The sequence below is a fragment of the Neolamprologus multifasciatus genome, chromosome 5 (genome assembly GCF_963576455.1).
Source record: "Neolamprologus multifasciatus chromosome 5, fNeoMul1.2, whole genome shotgun sequence".
NCBI lineage: Eukaryota > Metazoa > Chordata > Actinopteri > Cichliformes > Cichlidae > Neolamprologus > Neolamprologus multifasciatus.
The window spans coordinates 21,097,145-21,116,211 of record NC_140443.1 but is presented as its reverse complement, the minus strand read 5'-3'; the positions used below and the strand labels follow the sequence as shown (position 1 = coordinate 21,116,211).

At 38.3% G+C, this 19,067-nt stretch overlaps 2 protein-coding genes across 3 annotated transcripts in view; both read right to left on the bottom strand.

Moving 5' to 3' along the window:
- The window catches only part of LOC146518566 (guanine nucleotide-binding protein G(i) subunit alpha-2-like), a 57,843-nt gene extending 47,873 nt beyond the window's left edge, over positions 1-9,970 (bottom strand). The window contains exon 1 of the mRNA XM_085158870.1: positions 9,206-9,970. Coding sequence (XP_085014996.1) covers positions 9,206-9,323 — 118 coding nt within the window. The 5' untranslated portion in view covers positions 9,324-9,970. The remainder of the gene's footprint in view (positions 1-9,205) is intronic.
- Positions 9,971-12,690: 2,720 nt separating this feature from the next.
- LOC146518564 (sodium-coupled neutral amino acid transporter 3-like) overlaps positions 12,691-19,067 on the bottom strand; it is a 47,834-nt gene continuing 41,457 nt past the window's right edge. For both annotated transcript variants that reach the window (XM_085158868.1, XM_085158869.1), the window contains 6 exons: positions 18,786-18,865; positions 18,288-18,388; positions 17,432-17,556; positions 17,170-17,314; positions 16,625-16,728; positions 12,691-15,660 (listed from right to left, as the gene is read on the bottom strand). In XM_085158868.1, the coding sequence (XP_085014994.1) occupies positions 15,556-15,660; positions 16,625-16,728; positions 17,170-17,314; positions 17,432-17,556; positions 18,288-18,388; positions 18,786-18,865 (660 nt within the window). In that variant the 3' untranslated portion in view covers positions 12,691-15,555. The remainder of the gene's footprint in view (positions 15,661-16,624; positions 16,729-17,169; positions 17,315-17,431; positions 17,557-18,287; positions 18,389-18,785; positions 18,866-19,067) is intronic.

Below are 19,067 nucleotides of genomic sequence, written 5' to 3'. Positions count from 1 at the left end.
TCTGTTCACTTAAAAATTCATCCTGCAACTTTTATCACCAGTCACATCATCAATAAACACTAGTGACCTGGTTCCACTGGCAGCCATACATCCCTCTAGCATAACATTGCCCCCACATGTTTGACAGATGATGCGGTATGCTTCAGATGAGCTTTTCCCCATGCCTTGCCACACTTTTCTTTTCCCATCAATCTGGTAGAAGTTAATCGTGGCTTCTTATGTTCACATTATGTTTTTGCATTCGTTTTGGTACATTGGGAACTAAGCACAAAAAGTTGTTTTTGTGAAACAACTTGAATTAAAGCTGACAGACTGCCTTTCAAAACATGATACTGATCTCTCTCTCTCATACAAGTGTGATACCTCCCCCTTATTACAGTTACAGCCCCTAAATAAATCAGTACTCTGTTGCCGTTAATTATACCTATTTTAATAAGCACTTCCTACTAAACACATTTCCTTCACAGGAAGGTTTTTTGTTTTTTTTTTGGAGCTGATATGAAACTGAACACTGAAGTTCAGATGTCATGTTTGAGGGAATGTCACACTGCTTTCCTCCTGCCAAATTATACACCACACGAAAGCTCTCAATAACACACACTCACACAAACATACACAACTAACAAGTGGCAAAACCCAGCTTATGCTGCCAGGGATTTTTCTTTATAAAAAAATCCCAGGGGTCTTAATTGTGCCCTGCTGCTTTAAGAGTGAATGTTTATGGGGTGGAAAACAAAACAACACACAAAGTACAAACACACTTTATTGCTCATACACATTCTTTCCAAAAACCTTTTTTAGCTTGAGGGGTGTATTCACAATCAAATCTGACTATTATGTGAAAAAGATCATTTATAGCAGTCGTCTAGTATCACAAACACTTATCAACAACTACAGTTCAACTATGCGCACACACACTATGCTACTGGCCAATTAAGGGGTATGCAAGTCATATGTCAGTCTCTTTTTTTGTTAGTGTCTGCACTGTTTCTTCTTTTATTTTCCTTAAGCATACAGTTTTAAATAAGAAACAGAAATGCTTCATAAAACTTGTTAAAAAGCTCATCACATATACTTGTTTAACTCTTTGCGACACACTGCCGTGTCTGCATTTTGCCAACATAAACCAAGCAACTGACACAGGATGGGAGTGCTGGTTTCCTCAAACCCGTCAAACAAAAGGCTCACATCTAGTTCTCTTTTACATGCAGTCAGCTAAAAGAGGAAGTGAGAGATGGGGGATGGGGGTTTGGTACTGAAACAGGAAATGACATCAATTGCATCTGCACAGTTAGCAACCATGAAGGAGGGAGCATCACCACTTGGTGCGGGGTGGGTTTGTTGAGGTAATTCGGGGTACTGACTTAGATTTATATAAAAAAAATTAGATTATTTACTTATATTATATAAGCAGAATATGAATATTCTGAATGGTTTTCATGAAAACTCTTCAAGAATATGGGAGGAATAAAACAGTAATGGCATTTTGAACTCAAAGGGATGAGATTGCCTTAAATTCTTCTTCAGTGTGCTCCACTGCTTTTTTTTCAGTTACTAAGTGATTTTCCAAGAAGAAATCCTTAATTTTATTAGACACTCCAGTCATACATTTCCAGGGAAAATTAATTTTGCAGAACCAACATGAATCCTATGGCAATATTAATATTTGTGAGGTCAGTATAGCAATAAAAAGCCATTCAGGTCGTCTGATAAGGGGGAGGAGAATGCAGTAGAGGTTTCAGCTGCAGCAAGGTTAGCAGCAATGCACAACTTCAGCATGTGTTCAGATATTTTTTTTAAAAAAAGGATAAAATGTGACTTAAGCAACTCAGCAACCATGACTATCATTTTTTATGTTAATAATTAACTGTTCTTTTTCACAAAGCCAAACCACATGAGTGTAGCAACATGAACTGTTTCAGTTTGGTGCTCTAATGAAACTCTACTGCTGTTGACCTCAGTTTGGTAGATTTTCAAGGAATCTTTTAGAGGACAGAACTGTGTAAAACAGTATTATTGTTACACAGGGCTTGACAACAAAAATAGCTGTCTACATGGCAGGAAAATTAATTACCTTTTACTGTGGTTTTAATGGGTTTAATGGGGAGAAATTAGGTGGATAATACACATGTAGTTACTTTATTTATCCATCTGCCAGATAGTGGAGAGCTTAGCAGATACAATAATACTGCACCATAGAAACTGCACATTTAGAGTGCAGCTGTCATAATATTAGTACCCTGAATCCTCTGTGGGAGAAAAAAAAAACAAGACATGCCCTCGCCCACTGTGACATGTAAACTAAACCCACCATCTATCATCTTCATATTATATAAAGCCCTGCTGCTTAAGTTATGTTAGTCACCTCACTTGTTGCATTTTCTCCACAGCATACAGCTCTAATGAACCAACACCACCAAACAGAGGTCAGCATCAGCTTAAAGAGTGAGAGATCAAATGACATCGTAGGCAAACTTTTACCAGATACTGAAAGACTTTAAAGAAGCGAGGATGGAGTGAAACACTAAAGGAAAACAGTTCCAACATGCACTCCTGGGAGAGAGACACCTCCATTCTTCTAAAGTCTGCTTCCTGACAATGTCACTACACTATCCGTTCACATCACAGAAGCACACTGTCACTAGTTACAAAAAACAGAGATACAGTCATTTCATTTGTTTGTGACATTTTGCAAGATTAAATTTCGGATGTAGCTAACCTTCTTATCATCTAGACGCTGTCTCTATTTGTCCACTCCTGAAGTTTTTTCTGCGTGCTACCACCTTGAAAACACAAGGTACTAAAAGATAAGACAAAGCAGATCAAACTGAGGCTGCACTGTGAACAAGCACAGCGGGGACATTTACAGGTGAATGTAGAAGCCATGATGTGCATACCAAGTTTGACCTGAACTATGGGCCCACTCTCTCAGCTTAGATCCCCACTCATAATCCCACAAGTTTTTCTACAATGATTTTATCCTACATTTAATTCAACCTAATTTTATTCCAATCTCACCAATCATCCAAGTGCCCCCGCCTCCCTTTTTTCCCCACATTTGGCTTTTCAAGTGTACTTAAGCTGTTCCAGTTTAAATAGGCTCAAAGCTGATGGTGCATGCTCCAGAAAAATGACAGGATGACCCAATGAGAATGGAGGGGAAATGAAGTGAGATCACTTCCTACAATGGAAAGAAAAAGGAAATGGATTGTGGTGGGGTAGGGAGGGGATAGCAATTTACTGTGTGTGTGCTTAATGACATGATCAGCCCAAGAAAGTCCCGACCCCTAGCTCTCCATTGCTTTGTCGTCAGTCAAACCTACTATTTTTATGGTTTCAATCATAATTTCTCTGTACACAGAGTTCATCATTCTATCAATAAATACAAGAGTAACGCCACCCCAGAAAGAAAAGACAGCGCCATAATGGGACATTCAAAACATCTTAATTGTGACGAAATGTTGCACAATTTTGACCAAATCTATCCACAGACAACCATATAAACAAGCGTCAAAGTAGTCAAAACTGCCTTTGTGGTAGTTTCTGCTACAGCAGGCATCTCCAGAATTGCATTCTGACATGATGACAGACAAGCAGAAAGACAGAAAACAAACAATATGATTAATTGTTTGTGATGCTACTGCACTGACAAAAGCTGAGTATGGAAAAACTCCTGACAAAGTGCTCAAAACTGCCTTTGTAGTACTTCCCCCTACAACAGGTGTCTCAAGGACATGCCATGATGAAACGCACACAGACTCACAAAGGAAAAACAAATACCAACCACACTATCATGGATGGTAATTACATAAATTCTGGGAAAACAAATGAACTCATGGTTCAACACCAGAAGGTTGAATGCTTACCTTCTCTACTGTACAGGCTCTACAACTTAAGCGTCAGAGGATAAGATCTAAGACTCTATACATATAACAAGACAAATCTGAATAAACATGAATGGATTCCCTTGAGATTAAATTGGATTTCATTTCATTGTATTTGCAATATACCCAATCCTTTAAAAACAATCATTCATTCATCTTATTTTGTATCTTTCCATTTCTGGCAGGAACTGTTTCAAAATGCTAAATTCCTGTGTCTGTGCTGGACTGTCTGCGCCGTGCAGTAGCCACTTCCTCCTTACTCTTTTATCTAAGCTAATGGGCATGCACACAAAATGAGGCTTGTGATCTGGTTTGGCGTCTTTCACACCCTGTGATATCTAGAACTAAGCTGCAACAACCTGAAGGATGCATTTTAAAACAGCTACTATTCACACACACTCACACACAAAATGTCGACATGCTGCTTTCGGCTCTTTGCTAATGTAGTATTTTAAGAAACAGTGGGAACTGTGTAACAATCAAGCAAAGATATGAGCTATGGATAGACACTCAGAAGACAATGGTAGAAGATTTTCCAAGCTATCAGTATTTCCAGAGCAAAGAGGATAGTGAAGCCAAGTCCCAGTGGACCTGTACTGAGACATGCAGTCTGCAGGAACAGGCTTTATCTTCAGAGCTCTCCCTGTAATTGCAGGATATTCAACCCTTTCACATACCAATTCACAGATCTGCCATCCAGTGCGTCATACAGTTAATTGGACAGCTCTGTGGTGCAGACTGTTGAGTAAACAAGGTCAAGTCACCCAAAAACACAGGGCAGCAGCTCACTTGATACATTTCACAGAACAGGCACATTTCTGCCAATATGTCTCCAAGAAGTTGAAGTTCAGTAAACGGACGTTCATTCCTGTAAAACGAGTCAGTCTGACTTGTTTTCTCCAGAGAAACCCGGGTCTCTGTAATGAGCCAACTGTGATTACACTACACATCCACTAAAGCTTTGCCATCGACTTTAATAAGAGTGAGGCACTCTGTCTCAGTGCTGACCACACTGAACTGACCAACGGCAGAACGTGTCACCTTGTGCAGTCATCGGGCACGTGTACAGTAAATAGGTGATCCTGTTGTATTGCAAAGGGGAGTCTTTGCAATACGTGTTCAGAAAAATTAAGTCTTCATTTGAGCACAGGATCGGGTGCACACCATTAAAAATAAATGCAGGGTTTTGGACAAATACTGTAAAATTTGGAGAGTTACTGCTAAATTGCCCCCTCACCTTTTTGTGTGTGTGTTTCTATAATTCGCTTATTTGTAATGTGGTGAGAAGAGAGCAAGATGAAGAGCAAATGAAACAAATTGAGTATTACACGTTGTGCAATAATAAGAAGCACGTTAGCAGTGTTTTTGCAGAGCAGTCAAACACACTGAACACCAACTGGCAAACACATAATCAGTTCAGAGGTACACTCCTGCTCTCTACTATCACAACTGCAATAGCTCAGGTTTCCCAGTCTAGATCTGCTTAGACTGGCAGTTTTCACAAATTGTAGCCTGTGATCGATACTTTGCTTCGAGAAAGCTACATTCATTTCTCTTAAACTCTTTGATAAAGTAACCGTTTTCCTCCAGGAACCTACAGTTGGAAACTGCCTCTGAAGATATATGCTAGCGGGGACAATCTAATGAAGCTCAGTGGGAAAAAAATCTTCATCCTCGCAGGTTTGCCTCTGTCTTTTCATTGTAATGACATTAAAAATGTATTTTTTTTAAATTAACTAATAAAAGAATGAGCAACCATTACTCACAAGTACTGGGTAACGGGTGCCACAAGTTGGGGCTCAAGGTAAAACACATAAAAATATTGCAATAACTTCTAATCAAACAAATCTACAAAATCCAAACAATGCTTGAATGCTTACTTAAAGTCCAACTCCATGATAAAGACTTCAATGTGCATGAGGATGAATGCTAATTAATCTGTGCATGTTGCTGAAAAGGGTAGCTGTAAAAGAGGAACAGAAAATGACTGGTTTCATATCGTGTGTGTGTCTAGCTTAAAGAATTTGTCATTCATAATGATGGCCAGTGCATTTAGGCATGCGAACATTGTCAAAATGACCTGCTGAAGCTCTAACAAAGCATCAAAACAGTAAAGAAAGGTGATTTAAGTGACTTTGAACATAGCATGGTTGTTCATGCCAAACAGGCTGATCTGAGCATATCAGAAACTCCTGATCTGCTGGGATTTTCCAACACAGGAAAAGTTTAGGGTCTACAAAGAATTGTCTGAGAAAGAGAAAATATCCAGTGAAAAAAAATCCTCGTTTATGCCAGAGGTCAGAGAAAAATGACCAGGCTGCTTCCAGCTGATAGGACAGCAACAATAACTCAAACAAACCCTCCTTACAACTAAAGCTTGCAGAGGAGCACCTCTGAACTCACACCGCGTCGAACCTTGAAGCGGATGGGCTAAAGCAGCAGAAGACCACACACAGCAAATTAAACTAAACTGATGCTACAGTTTACTTTTAACTCACATGAGCTCACCAAAAATGGACAATAGAGGATTTAAAAAAAATGTCTAATTGAGATGGTAGAGTCAGAATTTGGCATTAACAGCATGAAAGCATGGATCCATTCTGCCTTGTATAGTTCAGGATGGGGGTGGTGGTGTAATGGAGTAGGAGATATTTTCTTGGCATACTTTGGGCCGCTAACTACAAACCAAGCAAACCAATGTGTTGAATGGATTCTTTTCTTTGACTAATTTTTTCATTTGTTGAAAGGAGGAAATGATCAAAGTTGACATAACAGGAGATCTGTCATATCCGCCCCTGCTTGCAACTAAAACCGAGGCGTCTTTGAACCCAAACCCCCACCGCTCATCTTAGACGGTCTACAGTTTGCTCCGTTTAGTAGACCGACAGCTTACCCGCATGCCATCAAGGGCACAGACTTTATGTGTATAAACAGCCGACAGCTTTAAAAAAAAAAAAGAAAAAAAGATTACCTGGATTTGTGATAAGACACCTCTGTCAGAAGTCAAAGGATTACATGCTCAATGAAAGACTAATCCATTAAACTGAACCTGTCACCAACTCAAGTCTACCTGCACAACAGGCAGAAAAGGAGAGTGGAAGTAGTGACTATTAAGGGTGCGAAATTGTTATCAAGATGAGCATTGTTTAGTCTTGAATGAACTGCTGACGTACAACTATAAACCACTTTAAATAGCTGGAATGTAAGACATTCCCCACAACACATTTCAGGTTTTTATGCATGTGAAAGCCAAAGCATGTTGTGACACGTTCAAATATCAAATGAGCGGAAGACCCACAGTTTAAGTGGCACTGTTTGTTTGCTTGTACCACTTTTCAGTCAACTGTTTATTTAATTAATATAAACAAAAAAGGGACGTTTTAATTGATCCAAATAGGAATTACAATGAAATTTGGGCTTGTCCCCATATGTAGGTTAATTACTAAATGTTATGCGATTCATTCATAGAGTTGGTATGGATATTAATGCTGACGTTTTGTCCTATGACTGAGCTGTGCTGCTGAGCAGCAGAGATCTGAGCGGTGAAGCATGTCAGAGGAAAGGTTTTTTCTGTTTTTTTCTTCCTCATATTGTGTTGTTTTAATATTTCAAAAGATTGTCATGTAGGACCAACTATGCCATACCAACCACAAATAATGTGCATCTGTGTTATCTGTGAGAGTGCAAAGTATTTTAATCAAAGTCGTGTGAAGCAGAGCTCCCTCTTGACTGTCCTGAAACCGAAAAAGTGTGCATCGTTCAAAGGAATGAAGGCAGTGCAGTCTCCATGTCGTGGCAGAATGTGACAGCGGTAAAGGTGATGAGACTGCTACGCCGGCCGCCCATGCTCTTTACGTAGAAACTCACCAACCCTCAGTTCATTTTCAGACCTCTCCTGTAATTCCTCTCAACCCTCACACACTGCAGTGGATAGTAATTACTGATATGAAACCTCCAGTACAGAGCAGGGTATGCAATTAGCCTTCTAACCAGGGGCACATCTCAACAACCAGCCGTCTCTTCAAAGACCCAGGAGAGAAAAAGATAGCATGTGTTCCCCATCAAACCAAGCAGAATTTTCTGCTCTGTCCAGAAAGAGGGTGTCAAATTAAATTTGTAATTCTGTGATCAACCAACAAAGTACATGACAGCTAAAATTAAACGGATTATATGTGAGAGTGGTGCAAATTTATACTGTAGGGGGGAAAAGATGTAACACTGCCAAGAAGTGATGTTTGTTTGGTTTTTATACATTTCTTAGTTGCTCCACGTGGGACATGTTTACCTGAAAATTTCTGCTTGGCTGTTGATTTTCTTTAAACATATGTTTCAGTTCTGGGGGAAAATATTCTGAAGTTTCTTTTTTGTTTCAGACCTATATTAGTTTTAAGACAGTCATATGATCAGCAAGGTGCCACCAAGAACTGCTCTAATTTACAAAAAAACAACAACACAAAAACACAAAAAAATGCAATTCTTAACTTAATAATTGGAGTTTCAACTTTTTATTTATATGGAATAATTCAGCAGCTATTGAGAAATCCCATTAGCCTTTGTTCCTGTGTATCTGAACCTCATATCTGATAAAGCTTTAGGAAACTTTTTTAAGTAGATACCTAAAAATGCTTTTAGAGTAAAAGGTGGTAAGCAAACCATGAGTTAAATATTTAGAGACAAATCAAATGTATGCAGAAATTCCATCATAAGCAGAAATCTGCTAATATTCCCAAATGAAAGAGTTGTAAGTTAGTTTATGCTCTAGCAGTCCTGGGAGCTTTCAATTTCACCCAAACGCCTAACTCCTAGAAAAACAGATCCCGAGCAACCCCCTCCAAACTTTTTTTTTTCTTTTTTTTGGGGGGGGGGGACGACTGCCTATTCTGGTTGTCCCTCAAATGATCTCACGGTAATCGTTGTGAAACTCCTTGCTGTGCAGGGACCTTTGCTTTAGCGTGCCGTTTCTACTCCAAACTTTCCCATGCGTTTTTCACTGAAGCCCTCATGTTTGTGTCAAAGCAGCTCTGACACTGAGGGCAAAGCAGACGAGGACAACCCAGCAACATCGGCAGATGGAAGATCTTGGACGCGTGCAACGTGCCACGTTTTCTCTTTAACATACGAGAAATTCCCACAAGATTCCAAACAGTCCCGGTGGTTTCCCTGAGCCCACACTTAACGGGGACTAATAATAGCGCTGGTTAAAATGTAACTCACTCAAATTGCCCGTTTCTGTCAGATGTCTTTGACGCTGCGCATTTCACCCGTGACCATCATTGTGCCACTTTTGCAACCTAGTGTCAGTGTTGTGACATTGTACTCACCGAGCAGGAGCAGTTTCACTTCTCTTGCCGCCTTCTCTCCATCTTCTCTCAGGTTTTTATCTATCATTTTAGATCTCTCGGCCGCCAACTTATCTTCCTGACTCACAGTACAACCCATGGTTCCCAGTGCACGCTTCAGGTCTGCTGCTTAGTGGGAAAATAACACCTGGGAAAAAAAACAACTAACGGCTGACCCCCTTTTCTTAAAAACAAGGGCTGAAGTTAAGCGAGGCGAGTTCCCTTTTTTGATGAGTGGCGAAAAACGTAACGGAGACCGTTCATCCGCTAGAAGGGACCAAAATCATTAAAAAAGACAAATTATTTCCCAAATGAACTCGGTTTTCTAACTAACGTATGAATTTCCCAAAGATACGCACGTTTGTTATTTAGTTTGTCCGCATTTGGGAGATTTTAAACGTAGGTAACGCTGCCTGGGAAAAAAAGGCTTAGCAACTTTTTTCGTTGACTTTTAGCTGCTCCCTACGGTATTTCATTAGAGCAGGTTAAACGCCCGAAAAATTACCGCGAAGTTAGAAAAAAAAGTATTCCAGCTGTGGAAAACCGAGCACACAGATTCCTGCTGCCAGTTACGCTACCGGATGCATACCACACTTGTCTGTGAAAATTTCTATTTTTTCTACAAAAAAAATATTTATATATTGCTTTAATCCGAGTTGCCAATCCGCATTCTTTCCCTGCGAAGAGATTTACCACGTTCGCCACACCCGTGAAGTTCCCCTACGACCGACAGGCAGGCAGCGCTGTCACCTCCCACCCGAACTGCGGAGAGACGTAAAGCCGCAGTGCTTCATGGGAAATGTAGGTAAAGCGCTGTAGAACGGTGACCTTCAAGAACTGTCGGGAATTTCTGCGTTCAGTCTTCAAGTTTTTGAATTAGGACTGCTCCGAGTGGGCAGCCGATTTTTATGTGAAAAAGAAAAGACACGAGCTGTAGCTTAGTGTTCATTATAAGATTTTGGGGTCATTATCTCAAACATTTTCTTCTTGTTTTTTGTTTTTGTTGTTTTATTTTTGCCAAATCAAATTCGAGTTATTTTCGCCTCATATCCAGTTGGTAAGCCTCAGACAACCACAGCCCTGTTTTTGAGGTAAATTTCGAGCTAATATCCCAAAATTGTAACTTACAGAGAGCAGAACAAATAAATGACAGTAATTTCACATTAAGGTTGTTAAGGTTAGGAAAAATATTAATATACATATATTTATAAGGTTAATCATTACTAAGTAAACAAACTATTGATGTTGGGCTTGAACACAGTTGAGTCAGTAACCTTAAAATTAAAATTATGTTCATATTTTTTAAAATATTTGTCTCAGTTATAACCTTAAACGAATCTTATATTGTGTTTACTGATCTAAAGTGTGGAGGAACAAATGAGAAGCACGAGTCTGTACAAAAGTGCACACAGAATATTCGGAATCTAAAAAGTAGGATAAATGAGGTGTTTTGTTACCATATTTTGCATACCGATGATCCAGTGTGGTTTATGCAAATAAGCGAGGGAACGGTTGCTGTTTGCTGTTTTTAAAATAACAGCAGCTTCTGATCATAGCAAATGATCCAGAAACCGTATGAAATCAAAACTGAGAATGAGTTTATGCCCCGTGCGAGCTAAATAATTCATACTGAAATGTCCATACATTGTGTCCTCGCGCTTTAGACAATTTCTTGCAGATCTATAGCGACACCTTGTGGACATTCTTTTAATCTTGAAAAAAGTCATAATGACTAGCAAAGTGTAACATTAATTAATTATGAAGTAATTAATTAATTCATAACTATATCGTATAAATTATTTTTTTATTTATTTAATGGGGGATTATTTGCATTTGCAAAACATTTTTTATAAAGCACTGTTATGGACCATAGGGTTGTTGTTTTTACGTGTTGGGTTCTTTTTGAGATCTTCTTGCTTTGTTAACATATTTGAGTCTTGGTTTATTTGCAGTGTTTTATATAGTTTTTAGTATTTCATTTCCTGTTTTGATCTCTTCTTAACTCTAATTTGTGAGCCGCAGTTCTAGTAATATTTAGTTTGTGAAAAACTTTATTGTTATTCTTATGGTGAACTTTATTTTTGACACATTATTGAGTCTCATGCTGTCTTTAATGTTTATAGTTTCTACTGATCTTGTGTCCTGGTTTATAGCTTGTCTAATATTAGAAGTAGGAGTCTGTGTTTTATTATGTTTTTACATTCTTCTGTCTCACTTTTTTGTTTATGGCTTGGTTCATTTGTGCTTCCTTGTCTCTTAGATCTCAGCTGTTAGTGTTCGTGTCTCTTTCAGTCCCCTTTTGTTATTTCTTATTTTACACTTACTGGCCAGTGGCCACTGCATTAGGCCACCCGTTCAACTCCTCATTATTGCACATTTCTAACCAGGCAACCAAATAGCGGCATCTCAATGCATTTAGGCATAAAGACGTAGTCAAGATGATGTAATGAAGTTCCAACTGTGGCTCAGAATAGTGAAGAGAGGTGATTTAACAGAGTACTTCAGAAACCGTGGATCCCAAAATTAACATTCATTGTCAAGATTTTAAAGATGGCTCTGACAAAGTAGCTTAAAATTTACATAAATCCCCATTTCTGCTGCAAAATTCAGATACTAGGGTCAGAATTTTGCCACATTCTGGGCCTCTTTGAGTATCAATGCAGAATCTACCTGATCATTATGCTGATCATTTCTGTGGTCCATTCCTTTATGACCACAATGTACCATCTTCTGATCTCTGTTTCCAGACGGATAACGTGTCATGTCAAAGCACTCGCATCATCTCAAACATCACAATGAATCCAATGGACTCATATGGCCCTCATAGTCACCTCATCTCATTTCAATAGAGCACCTTTGGGATTTGGTGGATCCAAAGATTTGCATCATGGATTTGCAGCCAACAAATCTGCAGCAACTGTGTGATGCTGTCGTGTCAACATGGAACAAAATCTCTGAGGAATCTTTCTAGCACTTTGTTAAATCTGTACCACGAAGAACTGAGGCAGTTCTGAAGGCAAAGGTAAGTTCAATCCAGTATTAGCAATAAGCTTATGCAGTGCTGTGTCCCCTTTGTCCTTGTGGAGTTGTCTGTAAATGTTTCCCGGTGCATAACCTGTTTATTTCTTTGGATGTGATTACATATTACTGTTTTCTTCATTCTTTGGCACTTTGCTATTTTTGACCTGTTTACATGAGCTATGAAACATTTGCTTTTTAGTTAATTCCTGCATTTCACACATCTACATTTGGCCCCAACTACATTATAAACTGTGACATACGCAGCTGTTGTGGTACATTTACAGCTGTTGATATTTTATTTAGTATACAACATAATTTAGCTAACTGAAATTCGCATTACAGAAGGTAAGCATTTAAATGCATGGAGGCAGGTTATTCATAATCAACTGAAAACACAGAAAACTGAAAACCTTTTGAAGCATGTAAAAGAGGATGAAAGCTCAGAGTCATGTTACCCTTTATCTTTATTGCAATATTGTTTTACAGTACAACAACTGCCAGCAACATATTAAAATATATAGAGATACCAGAAAATAGACATGGATTGAAGGACAAAAAGGTTTAAAAGCACTTTGAAAATGATTACATTTACATTTTTAATCGAACTAAAACTTTAATCGCTATTTACATTATACAAACTAGATATGAATATAGAATATAAAGGGTATACATTTATATACATTATTTATAAATGATGCTGGCTGATGTCAATATTTAATATGTTACTATTCAGTCATACACATTTCCAAAAATCACACAAAGGGAGAGAAGGAGAAGACTAACAACTCTTCGATCTAAATAGAGGTCCGCAGAGATCATCTGGTATCAACCACTAGCACAGTGTATCCCCCTCATGTTGATGCCTCATTCGTGGTTTTTTTTGTGTATTTTTTGCATGTTGTGAGGCTTTTGTGCGTGGGCACCATTTATAAACTCTTATACACTCACTGTATTTACCTAATGACGTCACATTACATACATGGCCGATAAAACATGGTGTCAGAGATAAATATAACCATTGCATTGGTTAAACAATACCAAAACACTAAGTTATGCACAGGTGGCTGATTCAGATGATTCTTCCCCACACAGATACATAAATACATATCACAGCTAGACAATATTTAATAAAAATTGATTAAAAGAGGTTTGTTGTGTAACAAAAAGACAGAACATATTAAGTTACCCACACAGCACTTATAGTAGTGTGGTGTAAAAAAACTTATGATGAAAAAAAAAACGAAAGAAAAGAAATTGTAGGCAGTCACTAACAACTCTCAGGAAGCAGCAAGGAAGTCAGACGTGACCCGACTACACCACTGATAAAATACCACTGACTACAAATGTAAGAAAAAACAAAACAAAAACAATAATCGTGTGTTTCATCACTGAATCCGATTCAACTTATACATAAAACATGGAGTTTAAAACAACAGTTAAGATATCAATGGTAGAGGATTTCCGATCAGAGTATAGGTGCAGGTTAAACAACACAAATGCATACAGTCATATATATCATAGAGATTTTTCTTTCTCTTTTTTAAACACAGACACTTAAAAACCTCCAAGAATACATCCAACAAATTAGTCGTTGCATTTAAAGAACAGACGAGAGCTGAAAATGATTACAGGGGCTTTACAGGGAAGCTAACTTTAATGCAGTCGTTTCAAGTAGTTTCTGACAGCCATCAACACGTTATTTATTCATCACTTACATTACATTAAGATTTAGTTATGTAGAGGACATGGCCTTAAAATCACATCTATCGAATATACTGTGTTTGCCTTTCACTGTATTAATGCTACAAGAAGTTGTGCTTATCAAAGAAAAGTGCTATTGCTAAGCGGCGACTTTTCAAGAGTGATAAAGAGAAAGAAAACCCCTGTCGTTCTGTTCGAGATCAGGCTTGTGCTGGACACTCAAATGTTTACTAACCACTTCACAAAGTGACCCTGTTGCCATTGTAATATAGATATTTTGGTTATCTCAGATTCCTTCCGGTAAAATGTTCCAAATACAACACATCCCAATTTTCTTTTTCTAAGTAACAATGAAATCTTGCCCAATTTCAGTTATGTCTTCAGTCTGTACAATCTCACAGATGAGTTTTCTGGTACCATTCGTGATAGTGATTTACACAGTAACACTGAAAAAGAGAACTTCTTGGCGTTCTTTCACATAATGTGTAACCCAGACACCCGAAAACAACTGAAAAGGCTCCCGACTAAAACCCTTTCTCTCTCTGGTATTGCTAGCCTCAGTTAGCAGCTGAGGATCAAGCTTTTAGTCTATACTGCATCATCTGAGGTTTTCATCAAGTAGAGATTAATAATAAAAAATATACATCTAGTATATGTTGTGTAGGAATCTCATAGTAAATGTGCTGACTGTGCCATATATTTTGTGGTTTTGCACCCTGCTTTGTCAGAGGTGGGGATTTTAACTCCCCCCCTCCAGAAAAACATAAAAAATATCAGCAGCAGTACAGGTTAAGGAAGTGGGAACTAAAGGCAGCACACCTTGAAGGAATAATTCAGTCTTAAGTCTTTGTGCCAAAATAAACTCACTGTGCACTGGTTGCAAATACATATTTACTATTAAGATATAGGTGTGCTATCTATCTGTAAGTAGTTCCAAAGATGCTGAATTATTCTTTCTATCAGTCCAGTAATGTCACTTTTATGTGCAATTGCACATAATAAATTATATTTAGTTATTTAAATAACTTCAATAATAATAATAATAATAATAATATCCATGAGAATCATGAAAGAATTATTGATTAATCAATTTCATTCAACAGTTAAAAAGGAGGGCTGCTTATTAGAATCTAAGTAAGAGTTTGCAGAGCTATAGATAATCTTAGGATAAGATCTGAGTAGTGAGAGGAGCAGATGCTCATGACTAACACAGGTGCAGGTGTATAAAGACGGCAGCTTTCTACATTGTTGCTTTTCTGTTTGCTTTAACATCTTTCTCACAAGGCACAGCCTCCAAGCATCACCGTCAGCACCTGCTCTTTCAGTGAATTCCCAAAGAGCCCTCCACGAAAGCTTACTGGCCTGGATCTACGGTCACTGTTTGACAGGATGCGCGGTATAATACAACCACGTCAGAGCGAGAGCACTTGCCGAGGAACCGAGAGCCCTCCCCCCAAACTCTACACTCTGTGGACAATATCTTTCTAATGGGAAAGAGAGGGCATCTTCAACATCAACCGTGATTCAAAGTAAAAACAGTAAAATTATAACACAAGACTAAATCAACAATATAAAACCTGAAAATAAAAAAAAGAAATGGAAGGTGGCGCTTAGTGACCGCTGCTGGCTTTGCTGGTCCCCGTTGTCCAGTCAATGATGATAAAGCTGAGGCTCATTGTCATAAACAGGAAACCAATCCCAGCGAAGCAGGCAGCCTGAGCACAGAAACGGAGAACGCGAGTTAAAGACAGGCAAGCAGTGAAGAAAGCAAGTAACTATGTTATCAGCTCAGAGTGTTACTTTACGGTTATGTCTGTAAACACAGTTTGTTTTGGGGTTTTTAAGTTTAGCTCGTGTACAATTCAAACAGTAACATGTGATTAAAGTGCAGACCTTCAGTTTTAACGTACAGATAGCCTTGCATATTCAGGGGCTCAACCTTAATTGGACAAACTCACATAATTTTAAATATGAAGACTTTTTTTAATACTTGGTGTACAATCAAGAGACACTTTCGCTCTTTAAAACATTTCAAAGGGCTTAAAGTGAAATCTGCCTTAGTGCTCGTGTATCACATCACAGATGGTGAATCTGTGATAAAACTGCAGTACAATAATACTTGGTGCCATTAATTAAAAGTTTGTTAAAGTTTATTAATTAAGTATAGGAAATGTAATGAGTTTCCATGTCATTAGATCTTAGTTATACATGTAATGATACGATACCTAACATGTACTCAGGAGACAAATATGGCTGAGTTGATTTCTTCACGTGGTTATAATGCACATCCATGTAGGATTTCTGAGGCTGGTACAACTTTTAATATTAGTGAATTTTATAAATGGTTCCATAAACACAGTTTACATTGTACAGAAGATGTATCCTCAATAACGATAACTAAAATGAAACTCTCTGATAGACTCAGTAGGTACACGGCAGTAAGATTTTTAAATGATCTCAAATGCACTCCAGTTTCTTTTGTTTAATTCTGATATATTTAAAATCTGGCAAACTACAGACAATTGATGAAATATTCAACTGGAGTTTTAATTCCTTTCCTTGTTTCCTCCTTTCAGTGTTACACAAAGCACCTACTGTAAACTAATATGAAAACTCAATACTGCGTGGGGACGTCTCTAAACGCTGAACTTAATTTTCTATCTCTCTCAATATGCTCACCAGGATTTTGGGGAAGGAGCGCAGTGGCTCCTCTTCTTTGGGTACAATGCGAATGTAGAAGACAGCAGGGAAGATGAAAATGAGACAAGGAGCGGATGTGGCACCTGGAAAACACAAAACAGAAAATGATTCTCTGTGATTGACACCCTTCGGTCCTTAATAAGTCCTCCAAACCATTCTAACAGTACTGTAGTAACAAATCATATGGAAATTAACAGAAAATGGAAAACAGGTGTAGTTACATTCAATTTTTCACTACCGAAAATAATATTAATGATTTAAAGCTCAAAAGTTTGGCAGATGGTCAATTCCACATTTTTTCAAGGTCTGATCAAGAACATTTCACCAAAATGGATTTTTTTTACTTGATTAACTGTGTTGTGGGGGTGTATTAAGGAAGGTAAACCATTACTGACAGTGGGCAGTTAGAACAAATTAAAGCCACATTAAAGGAAACAGTTTTACTAGCAACCAGGGTTTTACATGTTGGTGTTTTAATATGTAAATCCATCCCAACAACCTTGTCACATGGTTGATCTACTTACCAATGATTCCAAAGATGCCCAGTATGTTGGGAGCAAAGATGACCAGGAGGTTGATGAAAAGGAGCAGAATGAAAGCAATGGCGATGTGGCGAGGCCAGTAGAACGTCTTATTAGGAAACGCCATCTGCTGGATCGCTCTCCTTACCTTAAAAAGAAAAAGAAAAAAGAGAATTCACTGTTTCACACTGCTTCTATGAAATACGATAGAAGCACAATTTGTGTCCGCTGATGAATAAACATTAAGTTCTAAATGCGTACTTACAGGAAAGAGCACAATTGGCACAGTGAGCGTGACAGCAGTGAGCACAGCCACACGCACACACAAAATCAAAGTGTCGTACGGGTCAATGCGGCTGTATGTGTGGAGCAGCTCTGCTTCCACTTCACCTGGAAGACATGAGGACAGGATAACAGAGCAGGTTTAAGGAACACGTAGAAGATCTTTAAATGCATTTTAGTCAATGCAGAATGCATTATTTTATGTTAAGGGATTATATCTCCATGTAGTACTAGACTAAATCTTTGTATTAATATGTTTGATTGCTTTTCATTGTTTTTATTTTATTGATGTCATTATGTCCTTGTTGCTAATATGCTTAGGTTACATTGCTTGTTTGTATATTAATTAATGTGAGTATGAGCATAACATGAGAAATAAATAGGAGGAAAAAATTAGCATTGTGAATGACTCTGTAATATGCTACTAGATCTAAAAACCTTGAGAAATGTAGATGTACAGTATGGCCACTAGAGGGCATAGAAACATTATTATAGGCCTTCAGGATAGATAGATAGATAGATAGATAGATAGATAGATAGATAGATAGATAGATAGATAGATAGATAGATAGATAGATAGATAGATAGATAGATAGATAGATAGATAGATAGATAGATAGATAGATAGATAGATAGATAGATAGATAGATAGATAGATAGATAGATAGATAGATAGATAGATAGATAGATAGATAGATAGATAGATAGATAGATCGATAGATCGATCGATCGATCGATCGATAGATAGATAGATAGATAGATAGATAGATAGATAGATAGATAGATAGATAGATAGATAGATAGATAGATAGATAGATAGATAGAGGACCACGCCTCACCATAGAAAGTTAGGTATCCAAAAAGAGCAGCCAGGAAGTACATGATGTACATTATTGCAATGGAGATGTTGGCCACATGCTGCATCTTTTTCTTGGTGGCACTGAAACCAGAAAATATTGCCATGTGATGTCATAAACACGCACACACAAAAACAAACACAGACACACACAAAATATTACTGTATTATGCCCACAAAGAAAAGATGTAGCCCAGCTACTATAAAATACCGTCTTCTGCTCCAGGGCTACTTCTCTTGCACGCATATGCAAAGATTCAAATTAAAAGCACCAGTGGGTCAAAGCGGGATGATGCATTTAAACTAACAGCATGCTACATCATTCAAGCAGTGCCAACATACTTCAAAATAAAGTGAAAGCAGTGCATGTGACTGGGTTGTGATCAGCCAAGCACAAAGCAGACACAGTAGCTTTGCTCTTTGTTATGCAATTTATTTCTTATCCAAGAACTTAGCAGGAGTTGCCATTATAAGAACATACTTGCGCAGCTCTGTGTAGATGGGGAGCACCTCAGGATGGCACACAAAGGCAAACGCCAGGATGGGGATGGTGTAGGCCGTCTGAAAATGAACCCCAACAGGTCACCATAGATACAGCAGCGCCATCCCAGACGTCTTACCACCAACCTCGCGCTTTTGCTGCCCAATACTCCCCGAGACACATCACAGAGAGCTAATTGTTTCCCTGTGATTAACTTGGGCCTGGCTGTAGACCAGCTTTAGCCTATTAAAGAATGCCTTACTGGTAAGCTGCTAAGCAGCA